Raw genomic sequence first — 16,600 nt, forward strand, 5'->3', positions numbered from 1 at the left:
CAAAGCCCGCTCGTTCAGAAATTAATATAAAATTCATCGTGACTCCGATTGATGAAACGATTTCACCAATGTGCACAGAAACCATTTCTGCACGTTTTAAAGTCAAAATAAATTTTCCTGAATCCGAATTCAGTGGTTTCCAAAAATGTCCATCCCTATGTCATTTTAGGAAATCCTACTCCCTTACTCTTATTTAAGAAGTCCAACTCCTTAGTTCATTAAATTTAACTCTTTAAATTTAACTATCTCAACGGGGATTAAAACTCCATTACACTGTGTGACCCTCAATGGTTCAGGGATACAGCTAGCCGTGGGCTCACAACTCCTTGTGACTCGGAACAACACTTTCCGACTTGCCCAACGAATCATGGTAAAGCGCCTAGCAACATCGCCCCATGATTCCCTAGGTATCACTGATAGTGCCTACAAGAACCAGTAGATTTTGGTTAGCGTACAGTACGGTCCCTTCATCCATATATCCCGATCGAATCAACAACCATTGGTATATCGAGAGTCGCTCAAGATTCGATAACTATGCAATGCATCTTGAAGATCAAATTAGTGACATCGCATGTGCTACTAAGAAACCATTTCTTAAATCACATCAAGTACTCTGGCCAGAGATTTGTCACACTAATATCTCCTCAGATCGCATAGGATATCCACACTCGCAAGTATGTGGTGAATCCTTGACAACAATGCATTGACTCCTATATGTGTCGTAACTGTACCCAATCTCGACACCTGATGACCCCCTCAGAGTCGGTAAACGAGTCAAAGCACAGTACTAGCATATAGAGTCTCCATGATGTTTCAAGTCGTAAGGACTAATGGTGTACAACCAAAACCGCGGACTTTATCCACTCGATAAGTGATAACCACTTGGAAAGTCCGGATAGGGTAGTTCGACTATTCATCCTATGAATATCCATTTGCATGCTTCGAACATCTCCATGTTCCCTACCAATGAAACGTGGTACTCCGCATCGCAAATGCTAGTCTCAAACTCGAGCGATCCTTATCCTTATTATCGGACGGCTCAATCGACTAGGAACGGTTTTAGAATATACAGTGACTATAAGATGTATTTCATGATAGACATCTCCATGTTCTACCACATCTTACATACACTATAGTATATTCAAGGTCTTTATCAAAACAACAATAGTATATCACAATATAACAATATGAAGTAATATAAAGTCATTGCCATAAAAGTGTAAATATTAAACAAAAGATTGTTTATACAAAGAGTCAACAAAGCCCATAGCCACACAGTTGGCTCACTGGGCACCCACTCTTACAATCTCCCACTTGCCCTATAGCCAACTAGTCATACTACGTAGACCCATTGCTTCGCGATGTTTGTCAAACAATGGTCCTGGCAAAGGCTTAGTAAGTGGATCAGCGATATTGTCTGCAGAGGCCACTCGTTCGACACTGATGTCTCCTCTTTCCACAATCTCCCGGATTATGTGGTATTTCCTCAGTACGTGTTTGGATCTTTGATGAGACCTTGGTTCCTTTGCTTGAGCAACGGCACCCGTGTTGTCGCAGTACACCGGGACTGGACCAACAAATTCAGGAATGACGCCCAACTCTTGGACGAAATTCCTCATCCAAACGGCCTCTTTAGCAGCAGCTGATGCTGCAATGTATTCAGCCTCAGTGGTGGAATCCGCTGTGGTGTCCTGCTTGGAACTCTTCCAAGAGACAGCACCGCCATTGAGCATGAACACAAATCCAGAGGTTGACTTCGAGTCATCCACATCACTTTGGAAGCTAGAGTCGGTATAGCCTTCCAGTTTGAGTTCTCGTCCTCCATAAACCATGAACATATTCTTAGTCCTTCGCAAGTACTTAAGAATGTCCTTCACGGCTTTCCAATGCATCTGACCAGGATTAGACTGATATCTGCTCGTGACACTCAGAGCAAATGCTACATCCGGTCTGGTAGATATCATCCCATACATGATACTACCTATAGCTGACGCATATGGTACATGTGTCATATTCTCTATCTCTGCATCAGTCTTGGGACACATAGACTTGGATAGAGAAACTCCATGACACATGGGTAGATGTCCTCTCTTGGACCCATCCATTGAAAACCGTTTCAATATGGTATCGATGTAGGTTGATTGAGTGAGTCCTATCATTCTCTTAGATCTATCCCTATAGATCTGTATCCCAAGAATGTAGGATGCCTCACCCAAATCCTTCATCGAAAATCTACCTGATAACCATATCTTTGTTGACTGCAACATCCCTACATCATTCCCAATGAGTAGGATGTCATCAACATAAAGTACTAAGAATGTCACCGCATCCTTAACTACTTTCTTGTACACGCAAGGTTCCTCCGGGTTCTTGATGAAACCAAAGTCTTTAATTGTTTCATCAAATTTCTGGTTCCAACTTCTTGATGCTTGTTTTAGACCATAAATTGATTCTGAAGCTTGCATACCTTATGCTCGCTTCCCATGGATGTGTACCCCTCAGGCTGCTTCATATAGATTTCTTCCTTAATGTCTCCATTAAGAAAAGCAGTCTTCACATCCATTTGCCATATCTCATAGTCATACCATGCAGCTATGGCAATAAGGATTCTTATGGACTTGAACATTGCAACTGGTGAAAAGGTTTCGTCATAGTCAACTCCTTGCCTTTGAGTATAACCTTTAGCCACCAATCGCGCCTTGTAGGTCAATACCTTACCATCAGGCCCAAGCTTTCTTTTGTAGATCCATTTACACCCTATTGGAACAATTCCATCGGGAGGATCCACTAAAGTCCAGACTTGGTTAGTATGCATCGAATCCAATTCTGATTGCATAGCTTCAAGCCATAAATTCGAATCCGCATCAGAAATTGCTTCCTTGAAGCTTCTTGGATCACATCCAATGTCGGGTTCATCTTGACCCTCTTCAAGAAGAAGACCATATCGAACTGGAGGTCTAGAAGTCCTCTCGGATCTTCTAGGTGCAGGCGTGTCCAGCAATGGTTCCTGAGGTGTGGGATCGTTATTTTGTATTTCGGGTTCTTCTCGAACTTCTTCGAGTTCCATCATCTCGCCTTTCTTATCCAATAAGAACTCCTTCTCCAAGAAGGTGGCATTCCGCGAAACAAACACCTTTGTTTCAGCAGGATAATAGAAATAATATCCGATTGAATTCTTCGGATACCCCACAAAATAACACAGGCTGGATCGACTATCCAACTTATCTCCCACTGTCCGCTTCACGTAAGCAGGACATCCCCAAATCCTCAAGTATGAATACTTAGGAGCTTTGCCATTCAATAACTCGTATGGTGTTTTGTCCACTGCTTTAGTGTGGACGTTATTCAACAACAATACCGCCGTTTCAAGCGCATAGCCCCAAAACGAAGGTGGAAGCTCAGTGAAGCTCATCATGGATCGAACCATGTCCAACAAAGTTCGATTACGGCGCTCCGATACACCATTAAGCTGTGGTGTCATAGGAGGAGTCCACTGAGAGAGAATCCCATTCTCTTTTAGATAGTCCAAAAACTCGGTACTCAAGTATTCTCCACCTCGATCCGATCGAAGTGCTTTAATACTTTTACCTAGCTTGTTTTCTACTTCAGCCCTGAATTCTTTGAACTTTTCAAATGCTTCAGACTTATATTTCATTAAATATAAATACCCATACCTTGAATAATCATCAGTAAAGGTAATGAAGTAGGTGTGGCCATGTTGAGTCCCTACTCTAAATGGACCACAAACATCTGTATGGATCAAATCCAACAGATTTTGACTACGTTCAGGCTTCCCCTTAAAAGGAGATTTAGTCATTTTCCCTTTTAGGCAGGATTCACAAGTAGGTAGAGAGTTAATATCAGACATATCAAACATGCCCTCTCCCACTAGCTTGTTCATCCTCCTTGAGGAAATATGACCTAGTCTAGCGTGCCAAAGGTTTGCCGGGTTTTGACTATCGATTTTCCTTTTGTTTGTTGTCGCCGGTTTGTCAATACAATTCACTGGAACGTCTTTTAGTTTTAAATTATATAGATCGTTTTCAAGTTGTCCATTTCCAATTAAACATTCATTCTTGTAAATACTGCAAATCCCATTCACAAAATTACAAGAATAACCATCTCTATCAAGCATAGAAATAGAAATAATGTTTTTAATTAAATCTGGCACAAATAAAACATCTCTCAACAATAATTTAAAACCATTCTGCAAAATCAAACAAACATCTCCAATGGCCGTAGCTTCAACTCTGGAACCATTCCCGAGCCTCAGCTGGGTCTCACCCATTCTAAGCCTGCGACTTCTTGTCATCACCTGCAAATCATTGCAAATGTGAGAACCACATCCGGTATCCAATACCCAAGAAGTTGTATTAAGTGACATGTTTATTTCGATATAGAACATACCCTTTGCAGTTCCCAACTGCTCAAGATACTCCTTGCAGTTGCGCTTCCAATGACCCGGCTTCTTGCAGTAATGGCAAACATCCTTGGATTTTCCATCGTTTGAAGCCTTTGTCTTTGCTTCTTCTTCTCGGGTTCCACTTTCTTGGGTGGGGCAGAACGTTTCTTGCCCTTCATACTTGGCCCCTTCTTAGCAGAAGATGAGGAGCCCACCAAGAAAGCTGGCTTATCCTTCTTAAGTGTGGATTCATATGTAACGAGCATATTGACCATCTCTTCAAGGGTGGCCTCTATCTTGTTCATATTAAAATTTATCACGAATCCATCAAATGAAGAAGGAAGAGATAGAAGCAGCAAGTCCACATTGAGTTCATGCTCCAACACCAAATCAAGGGTCGCTAACTTCTGTATGAGCCAAATCACTCGTACCCCATGATCACGGACCGAAGTCCCTTCACGCATGCGGCACGTCATCAACTCCTTAACAGTAGAGAACCTTTCAGCCCTCGACTGAGCCCCAAAAAGTTCCTTGAGTTGCGTGTGAATGTCAGCAGCATTCACCGTGTCCTCAAATCGCCTCTGGAGTTCATCAGACATCGAGGCTTGCATATAGCATTTGGTCTTGATGTCATGGTCACACCATGCATCAAGTTTGGCCAATTCCTCCGGACTTATGTCAGCTGGTGCTTCCTTCGGAGGTGCTTTCTCTAACACGTAGAGCATTTTCTCCGAAGTTAAGACAATCTTCAACTTCCGGAACCATTCCGTATAGTTGGCGCCAGTCAGCTTGTTTTGTTCGAGGATCGAGAATAAAGGATTTCGCGAATTCATTGTGTGAAATACTGAAAAGGAAAAACAGACATATATCAATGATTGTTTAACAATTTACTAAGACATAAAATAGGCGAATTTAATTTTATGAATCTCACTCCCACTATTTTAACGATTTCACCACCCTCTAGTGAAAACGGGAAACTTTTTCCTTAGTGAGAACATGGAGTCCAATTGACAAACTTATGGTCCCGAATAATATCAGCCAACCATAATTCTCAAAAGGTAGAGCCCAATTGCTTCCAAAGCAACCCCCATGTATTTACCTCATGTCCAATAAGGGCCCAATAATATGACGCCGTTTAAAGTGACATGTCAAGATGACCCATCAATATTAAGTTGTGATGGACGGTCGCCATGTGGATCCCCCAATAATATGAGCCGATCCCATGGGAGTTCCACCCAACTTACAACATTTGTCGATCCAATGTACAGCTTTCCGACGAACGGGCCCCCCCAATAATATGAGCCGGACCGTATCCGCGGGTAGCATCACATACATTGACCGTTGATGGAAGGTAGGAACATTTAAACAATATTTAAATTTCCTTTATTTATCTTGATATAAATTTTAAATCATATTTAAAATGAGGGATTTTATTTATAAAAATATTTGTCTCATCATTTTTAATTTATTGCATGCATTGCCGGATTCACGCAATTTATGTCTAAACATGCATACAATCATAATATCACATATTATATAGGATGATCGATTCCATTTCTAATTGACCCGTGGTTGCCAATCACGGGTCTTAGTCCAATCCTAGGTAATATGCAGTATGCAAATGCAATCCTATTACATATGCTTCCAATTTACATTTCTTCAGTCTTCATTGTCTGCTGGACCCACCATCTTCAAATCTTGATCTCCCACTAAATCTAATGTATTTACAATTAAATAACAATGACAAGTAGGGGATACATTTTTAGGGGGTGGGAACGGGCTATAAACCAAGCCCACTTTTATTACATATGACATTCATATCGGGCCATAAACCAGGCCCATTAATAAAACCAACAACAATAAAGACAAAATGTAAATTCCTAACATACACCTACAAAATTGGTCATGGCAATCGATCATCCTTATCCAATAACATTTAATTCAAAATTAATTTATTGGATAACATGCTGTGGCAATTCAAATTTAAACAAGATAAAATCATATTTTATATATAAAATCACATTTCACATATAAAATCATATTTTATCTCCATATCAAATAAAATCATATTTTATCTATAAAATCCAATTTTACAAATAAAATCATATTTTATCTAATATATCATAAGATCATATCTTATCATCAATTGTACCAAAATAATTGATTTCAAAATTCAATTTACGGATAAAATATTAAAATTTTCCAAAAATTCAAATTTATCCAAAATCAATTTTAAAATTTACGGACTCGAACAATTCGATCCGAAATCTCGTGAACCAATCAAAAACAATTTTTGACCGGACCAAAAATAAAATTTTAAATATTAAAATTAATAAAAAAATTAAAAATTAATTTTTCCCGCGGGCCACCCGGGACACTCCCGGGTTGGCCCGCACCCGGGGCGCGGGCCGGGGGCAGCCCGGCTGCCCCCTTAGGGCAGCGCCTGGCGCCGCCCCTGGGCGGCGCCGTGCGCTGCCCTGGGCGGCGCCGAGCGCCGCCCTGCGCAGCGCCCAGCGCTGCGCTGGGCGCTGCGCAGCGCAGCGCTGGGCGCTGCGCAGGGCAGCGCTCGGCGCTGCCCAGGGGCGGCGCCGTGCGCCGCCCTGGGCGGCGACGGTCGCCGCCTTGGGCGGCGCTGTGCGCCCCCTTTGGGCGGCGCCGTGCGCCGCCCGGGGCAGCAACAATTGCTGCCCCACCGGGCAGCGATCCAATCGCTGCCCGGGTTTTGCCCCGAAAAAAATTTTTTATTAAAAATATTTATTTTGTTTCATAAACCGAGACTCAAAAATTTTGTACAATTGATTATTCAATCGATTGATCTGAGCACCCTGGCTCTGATACCACTGTTGGAAAACTGGCGAGTTCCCAGACCAATTACGATTGATACCCGGTGCAGCGGAAGTTTAAAAATTTTTCATGGAACGTTTCCATGGTATGGGTATCAACCGTTCATCGATTGAATTACGTGTGTGTAAAATTTAAATAACAATTAAATAAATTTTACCTCAAATCTCGCAACGAGATTAATGGACACCAACAGAACAATTCTGCTCTTGTTGTCTCTCCCTGGAACCGATGAACGCCTTCAATCAGGTCCACGAACAGAGGTTTAATCCCTCTGATAGATTGCACTAGAAAATCTATCAGAAGTTTTCTGCGAAGAGAATACACGAATTTGATTCGTTATTCCTTACTGCGATTCAAAATCACAGACCGGAATTTTCTCTGACAGAGTAGGGAGGGGCGCGGCCAAAAACGTTTTGAGAGGCTAGGGTTTTCGAAAATTGCTCTCAAAATAATGACCTGTTGTGTGTAATTTCTGTACTGAAATAACTTATTTATAATGCAGGCCACTAACACCTTAGGGCCCATTAGTCATAAGCTGGGGCCCGACAAGCAAAGCCCGCTCGTTCAGAAATTAATATAAAATTCATCGTGACTCCGATTGATGAAACGATTTCACCAATGTGCACAGAAACCATTTCTGCACGTTTTAAAGTCAAAATAAATTTTCCTGAATCCGAATTCAGTGGTTTCCAAAAATGTCCATCCCTATGTCATTTTAGGAAATCCTACTCCCTTACTCTTATTTAAGAAGTCCAACTCCTTAGTTCATTAAATTTAACTCTTTAAATTTAACTATCTCAACGGGGATTAAAACACCATTACACTGTGTGACCCTCAATGGTTCAGGGATACAGCTAGCCGTGGGCTCACAACTCCTTGTGACTCGGAACAACACTTTCCGACTTGCCCAACGAATCATGGTAAAGCGCCTAGCAACATCGCCCCATGATTCCCTAGGTATCACTGATAGTGCCTACAAGAACCAGTAGATTTTGGTTAGCGTACAGTACGGTCCCTTCATCCATATATCCCGATCGAATCAACAACCATTGGTATATCGAGAGTCGCTCAAGATTCGATAACTATGCAATGCATCTTGAAGATCAAATTAGTGACATCGCATGTGCTACTAAGAAACCATTTCTTAAATCACATCAAGTACTCTGGCCAGAGATTTGTCACACTAATATCTCCTCAGATCGCATAGGATATCCACACTCGCAAGTATGTGGTGAATCCTTGACAACAATGCATTGACTCCTATATGTGTCGTAACTGTACCCAATCTCGACACCTGATGACCCCCTCAGAGTCGGTAAACGAGTCAAAGCACAGTACTAGCATATAGAGTCTCCATGATGTTTCAAGTCGTAAGGACTAATGGTGTACAACCAAAACCGCGGACTTTATCCACTCGATAAGTGATAACCACTTGGAAAGTCCGGATAGGGTAGTTCGACTATTCATCCTATGAATATCCATTTGCATGCTTCGAACATCTCCATGTTCCCTACCAATGAAACGTGGTACTCCGCATCGCAAATGCTAGTCTCAAACTCGAGCGATCCTTATCCTTATTATCGGACGGCTCAATCGACTAGGAACGGTTTTAGAATATACAGTGACTATAAGATGTATTTCATGATAGACATCTCCATGTTCTACCACATCTTACATACACTATAGTATATTCAAGGTCTTTATCAAAACAACAATAGTATATCACAATATAACAATATGAAGTAATATAAAGTCATTGCCATAAAAGTGTAAATAATATTAAACAAAAGATTGTTTATACAAAGAGTCAACAAAGCCCATAGCCACACAGTTGGCTCACTGGGCACCCACTCTTACAAACCTTTTATATAATAACATGAGATTATACAAATATGGTTAGTATATAAATACACAATAATATATATCATATCACGTTATTATAAGGTCAGTGTCATAGACAACCTTTTATATAATAACATGAAATTATATATTAATATAGTTAATATATATATACATAATAAATATATATCACGTTATTGTTTAAAAACCTTAGAGGCTTTTATACTTGTCGTATCCCTTACCGGGAGTGTGGGATGTCGTCTTAACATCCTCCCAGGATTTATAACAAGTTTTGAAAAAAACTTATTTTTTCATAACATGATATTATATATTAATATATACACAATAAAAATATATAAACAGTAAAATAAAAATTCTTACTTGTTGAATATTTTTGACTTCTTCTTGTATTTTGGAGCGTCGGAAAATATAGAGAACCTTCGAGCGATCGTGCTGATAACGTGTTGTGAAAAAGTAAAAATTTACGGTAAAAAGTAAAAACTCAAAAACTCAAAATTTATCAAATTCTACACTTTATAAAATTTTTCTCTCTTCACAATTGTGTTTTTCTACACAAATGGAGAGACCTATTTATAGATCTCAATTGGAGATTAGTCAAAAATTAATACATCATTAATTACATCATCACACACTAATTTTCAATATTTTACAACTCAATTTTCAACTTTCAACCTTCAACATTCAACAATAAATAATAATATATATTTATATATATTTTCAACAGTTCTGATGATTTTTATGAAATAATATATATACATATATATAACATTTGTCAGGCCTATATATTCGGTAAATAATGTCACTAAATTATTATTTGTTTTCATAATTTAGCATACACGACAGGAGTTTAGTTTTGAAAAACTTTTTAAATAAAAACACTTTTTTTTATGAAAAAATAAAAACACTTTATTGTCTTCATATATATCCATTATTTTTTGTCAAAAAAATTAAATATATATCCAACTTTTTAAGTTTGACTAAGGTGGAACCTTGTTAAGAGCATCTGTATGCTATGCATGATTCATATACATTGAGCACATTATTCAAATAAACACGTTTATTTTGTTTTATTGATTTCACAGAACTCTTATGAAATAGTGTAGTTTTGCATACACAAATTGAACAAAAACAATAAGCTTATTGAAGCATTCTGACTCCCTATACATTTTCCACATGCCACAATTAATTAAACCCAGATAAAAGAATCATATGGAAAACCCCAACTCAGTTAAATCTTCCACAGTCAATTCGAATATTTCCATTCTTCCCGGTCTTGACTCCGAACCGGCCCAATTTAGTAATGGCCTGAATGAAAGAAGCATTAAAGGCCTGAGTGTTGGAGGCCCATGTGTTAACAGTGGGTCTAGATCTGGAGTCAGTGAAAAGCACTTGGTCCGAAGTGAACAGGCCCTTTCCATTCTGAAGATTTTTGTAGTATGCATTGTCGAATGTTCTTGGTGTCGTCGGATCCATGTCAATAGCAATCGTAGGGTCAACGTTTTTAGGACACATTCCTTGCAACTGGGTCGCGTATTGCCGGTTCAGGGTTGGATCGATCGGGTTGGTCCGGTTGAAATTGAAGATCCGGTTGGAAAATTTACTGCAGTGGGAAAATCCTAGTGTGTGGGCAGCTGCACGGGAAAGTAGGGAGTAGATTATTTAGTCTATGTTAAGTCCTTGAGACTTGTATATATAAACTTAAACATTTAATCCTCGACTTTTGAGCTGTTTTTTGTTTTAGAGTTAGACTTACGTCCATGATCTTAGCATTTGATTCCCTGATTGATTGATTATTCTATTTTTATTTCTTATCTGTATGAGATCACTAAAAAACCACAACAAATCTAACATATTACAAGCACACAAATGTATATATATATATATATTTGTTTGTAGCTTAAAATTCATGACTGTATAAGATTATGACCTGAGAGAGCAATCATGTCTGTCTGAGTTAGGCCTCTGGTTGCAAACATGGAAGTAAGCTGGTCCAGATTGAAAGTTGGCTGAGGCAAATTTCCATTAACACTTGTTGCAGTTGAACTCAAACCATCCAATCTCCCCAACTCCACATTGTATGTAGGACCACCAGCCTAAATGCAGTTTTAGACCAAAAGGATTATTAATTAATTAGTTCCTTCATATATATATCAGCGAGAAAATTCAGAATATCATTAATGAATCTAAATGTATAAAAATTACACGATTAATTTACGAACAACAAGCTAGAGTGGCAATAATAAATAACAATTTTTGTACGAACCAGTACGATGACGTCACGAGTGGCCAATGCAAGAATATCAGCACAAGACACCTTATTTTTGCATCTAGCGACTTTATCCACAGCAGCTTTGGCTTTGATCACCGTGTCAAATCCGTCTCCGGCCAACGATAAATTGTCGGGATGATCCTTTTCAGCTTTATTCCCCGGCGTCGATGCTACAATAACCGACCCATCACACCCCTGAATACACATGTACAATTAGCTAGATTTAAATGATGTACGTTCTATATGGAAATCTAAAGAAATAATAGAAACATGCATGTCTACTACCGAAACAAAACAATCGTGGAAGTAGAGACGAAGGGTTGCGGGAACTGTAACAAATGTTTGCCGGAATTTGGCCGTAACAGCTGTTCGGACAAGTTTCTCGACGTCCGGACAAGTGTTTGCATAGAAATTTAGTCTCAGCTGTGCTGAAATGGAGCTCGAGAATAAAACAATACTGAGAGAAAAAGGTAACAATAGCTTGATCAGAAATTTGGATCGATCCATTTGGTTTTCGAGCAGTGCAAACTTTGGAGAGAACTGCGACCTACTTATATAGAGGCATTCATCGAAAAGGGATCATATTAACAGACGTAGTCAAATTTTACATGTAGTAATTTTATTTATTTATTTTTTTTTTAAAAAAAAAACCGTTCCATCCGTGTTTGCATGTTCTCTTTATGTATTTATTTGATGTTGACTTCATCGAATCATGGCCGCCTCAATTTATTTTGTTGAATTTTTATATGCTTCTTTGGAGTGCAATATTTTAATAGTTCTACGCGTAGACTAATAGGGGTGTATTTCCCATTCATAATGATAAAAAGTAACGCGAGATTTCAAAATTTCAATCAAGGAATAAATTTCAGTTGATATCTTAAATTCAGTTGAGATTCCAATTTAGTTGAGGATCAAATTCAGTTATCTAAGTTCAGTCGAGCTCAAATTCAGTTGAGCTACGTTCAACAGACATAAGTCAGTCAAATTACAACTGATGTTTCAGATTTGTATCTGATGTATTAACTCAAATTCATGGCAAATAATAGCATTAAATGAGAGTCTAACAGCAGATTTCTCCCAATTAATAGCTAGTAGCACTCAAATTCTTGATTATGGGTTACACAATATTCTGAGCAGATACACAGCAAAAGTGAGTTGAAGCGTTAAGTTGAGCGCACCTATTGAGCATCCAGTCGAGCAAAAACAAGCTAATTCCAAGTACAACCGAAATCTATAAGTGGGCTTTCAATTTTAAAGCTAATATTATGTTTTATGTTATGTTCCAGCATATGTATATATTCAAAGTCTTAATCTCTGGAAATTTTAATGTTGATGCACTGATGCTTGTAAACTAGTGATAGAAATATATATTCTGAAAAATTTGCTCTGTTTCTGTTTTGTTTTGAGTCCTTACCCTTTAGAGGATAAACATATAAGGGGCTGATATCAGTTAGCCACGAAAATCATAAGTTATTATGGTGCATATATATATATATATAATCTCATTTTGTATTTCTGACTTATATAAGACTTCAGTTCAGTTCTGGTTTTTGTATATATATGTATAAGATTTCAGTTAAAAATGATTTTAAAAGTACTTGAGATAATTTCTCCTATTTACTGAGTGATAACCATATCACTCACCCACCCAAACCATCTCAAATAAGACCGTGGAAGAAGTAGAAGATGACAAACAAAACCAATTTTGGGGCTGGTGAAGAGTGAACGAGACTACTCAGTTTTGAAGCATGACAAGTAAGATCTTGTGACGGATCATAAGATCAGTACTTTCAATACTACTTTGTTGGATTACTCACACGGTAATCGGATGGTATAGATTCAATATCTATGTGATATTTGAGTATTATAACAGATGGGTTTATACCATTTAAAAAAAATTGGGTACTCATAGGATAGGATCGACGCCCTAAGAGAGGGTATGATCGATTTTTTTCCTAATAATAATAATAATACCAAGAAAATGAAGGGGTAAATTGTTTCTAAAATTATTTATAAATTAAAAGGGCATATTTTGTACATATAAGTTGATACCCCGTGAAATTATTCTAACCCGAACCCGTTAATAATGGGTTTATGAGGGTTGGCCCAGTTAGTGAATTATTATTATTAGGTAAGATCCAGCCCAGTTTGCTACATGTTAGGTCTTGTCATGACCTGGGCTGTCTGTTAATGGGTCGACCCGAGCCGGGGCCCAGTGGGCTGTGCATAGTTTTCTAGTTCAAGTAGGACTCAGATATATTGAAGATAAGATTTACCATTTTACAGATATGAATGAGATAGGGATAAACTCAAGCGCGGTCCAATGAATGAGGAGTCCTACTTCAGGACATGTTATAATTTGACTAGGTAACTTACTCTATTAATCCATATAAATACATGTACTGTTATGGTTGTGTTCATTCATCAACACTCACTCTCACTTTTACATTCACGCCCTCATATTCTCTTGTTTTCGCATTCATCATACTCTTTGCCTTCAAGACACTGACTTAGGAGGCATCGGAGGGGTTACGCCAAAAACATCTTCGGCACCCCCTTGACCTAGCTGTTGCTTGTGCAGAGTTCATTGGTACCCGACCCGACCTGCTTCATAAAGGATTTGGAGGATCCATTCTACCAGATCAAAAATCGACTTCATCAATTGGCATCGTCTGTGGGAAATTGAAGAAAAAGTGTTTCGATGGCTAATCAGAATGGGGATAACCCAAATTTGGAGCAATTGGTAAATCAAGCTGTCGAGAGGGCTTTGACAGAAAGGGGCGAGGCCAATCCTTTGCATCTCGACCAAAACTCTCACCTGGAGGATATCAAAAAGTTGAAAGAAGAGATGGAGCAACTTAAAAAGAATCAAGCCGGGTACCTAGCTACCACAACCAGAAACATTCCTTTCACTTATGAGATATTGGATGCTGACCTCCCCAACCATTTTAAATTGCCTCACATCAGGGAATATGATGGTAAAGGAGATCCAGAAGAACATCTAGCACGCTTCGAGAATGCAGCACTGTTGAATAAATACTCTGACCAGATCAAGTGTAGGGCTTTTCTCACTACTCTCATAGGACCAGCCCAGCAATGGTTCAATCTGCTAGGCCCTGGGAAGATCAAGGAATTCAAGGATTTTAGTAAATCCTTTTTGCATCACTTTGCTAGTAGCAAAAATCATCCTACCACTACTTTCAGCCTCTTTGAAATCAAGCAACGTGAACATGAAAATTTGAGAGCATAAATTCGCAGGTTTAGTGTCTTGGCTCTCGAGGTACCCATGGCTACGCCAGACCTGCTTATCTGTGCCTTCATGCAAGGGTTGGATACAAAAGACTTTCTCAAATCTCTAATAAAGAGACCGCCTAAAACATACGAGGAATTACTCGCTCGAGCTGAGAAATATGTCAACATGGAAGAAATACAGGTCTCGCGAGCAGCTGTAAAGAGGGAACGGCCCAAAAGTCCAAAGAGCAATAAGGTCCCGAGCAGTAATCCAGGGATGGGACAATCATCCCGACCCACATTGTTGGGTGAATTCACTCTTTCACTCATTTGCGCGTGAGCAAAGCCCGAGCTCTGCGAATTTGTGATGATCGGCAACTCACAGAAAGGCCTCCATGGACTAAGAAGGGACCTCGAAATCGGGAATCGGATAAATATTGTCACTTTCACAAGGAGTATGGGCATACTACGGAGAGCTATCGTCAATTAGATCAAGAAATTGAAAGGATAATGCAGCAAAATTCTAAAGTAAAGAATATATTAACTCGCCAAGAGGGATATCACCCGAATAGAAGACAGCGAGAAAGATCTAGACAAAAAGACAGAACTATTCCTCCCCAAGAAGATTTCAATCGCCCAAGTCAGGACCAGGCTAGGAATGATCGAGCTCATCAAAGACCAGCTCCGCTTGCTCGAGGAATTATTAACATGATTTTTGGATGGGCCCACTAATGGAGATTCCAACAGAGCCAGGAAAACTAGCAGCAGAAAATTAACAAATATGGAGATTGACAATCAAATTGTCCATACTGGCCCGACCCTCTCTTTTGGGCCAAAAGATTTGAAAGGGGTTTCTAGCAACCATAATGATGCACTGGTAATAAGGGCCATGGTCGCAAATTATGATGTGGCACGAATATTTGTGGATTCAGGCAGTTCTGTTAATGTTCTCTTCCAGGAAGCAATAAATCAAATGGATTTGGGGCAGTACAAGATGGATCCTGTCGTAACATCACTTTTTGGTTTCACAGGTCACGCAATCCGACCTGTTGGGTTAGTGCACCTACCACTAACTTTGGGAAAAGGCAATTCTCGTAAGACCAGGATTGTGAGTTTCATTATAGTAGATGCTCCGTCAGCCTATAATTCCATACTAGGCTGACCTGCCATGACCACCTTTATGGATGTCGCATAAGCTCTGCATCAGAAAATAAAGTTCCCGGTGGATAATGAGTTCGGCGAGGTACAAGGTGATCAAGTTATTGCTCGCATATGTTATGTGGAGGAGGTCAGAATAGAACAAAAAGTGGTCAGAACTGATAGTGTTGACCGACCTGGACTCTCTGGCATGGAACAAGTCAACCTGATAGAAGACACATCCGTCAATACTGAAGAAGAAGTCGAGGAAATCATGATCTCCCCTCCTTCTGGGATGGTAAAAGTTTCTCACACCCTGGAAGCACAGTTGAAGAAATCCTTATTGGAATGCTTGGAAAAAAATAAAGATGTTTTTGCGTGGTCAGTGGCAGACCTGGTAGGGGTACGTCGGGAGGTGGCAGAACATAAGCTCAATGTAATAAAGGATTGTCGTCCTATTATTCAAAAGAAGCGTCATTTTGGGCCCGAAAAAGATGCGATGATAAAGGAACAGGTAGAAGAGTTACTCAGGGCTGGACACATTGAGGAAATTCATTTCCCGACCTGGTTGTCTAACATAGTTCTAGTTCCAAAGTCTACGGGAAAATGGTGCATGTGTGTAGATTTTCGAGATCTAAATAAAGCATTCCCTAAAGTTTGCTACCCCCTACCTAGAATTGATAATCTTGTCGATTCAACAGCAGGACATGAACTACTCTGCTTCTTGGATGCTTATCAAGGATATCATCAGATTCCTTTAGCAAAAGAAGACAAATACAAGGTAAGTTTTGTGACTTTCACAGGAACTTATTGTTATGTAATGCCATTTGGACTCAAAAATGCTGGGGCTACATATC

At 39.4% G+C, this 16,600-nt stretch overlaps 1 protein-coding gene across 1 annotated transcript; it reads right to left on the reverse strand.

Moving 5' to 3' along the window:
- Window positions 1–10,154: 10,154 nt before the first annotated feature.
- Window positions 10,155–11,910, reverse strand: LOC140891729 (peroxidase 73-like). The gene is made up of 4 exons (XM_073300350.1): window positions 11,661–11,910; window positions 11,370–11,570; window positions 11,034–11,199; window positions 10,155–10,737 (listed from the first exon to the last, which is right to left on the reverse strand). The coding sequence occupies exons 1-4, from the start codon at window positions 11,880–11,882 to the stop codon at window positions 10,331–10,333; spliced, it is 996 nt and encodes a 331-aa protein (XP_073156451.1). The 5' UTR covers window positions 11,883–11,910; the 3' UTR covers window positions 10,155–10,330.
- Window positions 11,911–16,600: the final 4,690 nt, after the last annotated feature.

This window comes from Henckelia pumila, chromosome 3 (genome assembly GCF_033568475.1).
Source record: "Henckelia pumila isolate YLH828 chromosome 3, ASM3356847v2, whole genome shotgun sequence".
Classification (NCBI taxonomy): Eukaryota; Viridiplantae; Streptophyta; class Magnoliopsida; order Lamiales; family Gesneriaceae; genus Henckelia; species Henckelia pumila.

What these genes read in the sequence shown, in the direction of transcription:
- LOC140891729 (XM_073300350.1), bottom strand. Translation starts at nt 11,882, where the DNA reads ATGGATCGATCCAAATTTCTGATCAAGCTATTGTTACCTTTTTCTCTC. An exon ending in TCCACGATTGTTTTGTTTCG is followed by an intron (nt 11,571 to 11,660) that starts GTAGTAGACATG and finishes ATGTGTATTCAG; the next exon opens with GGGTGTGATGGGTCGGTTAT. An exon ending in CTCGTGACGTCATCGTACTG is followed by an intron (nt 11,200 to 11,369) that starts GTTCGTACAAAA and finishes AACTGCATTTAG; the next exon opens with GCTGGTGGTCCTACATACAA.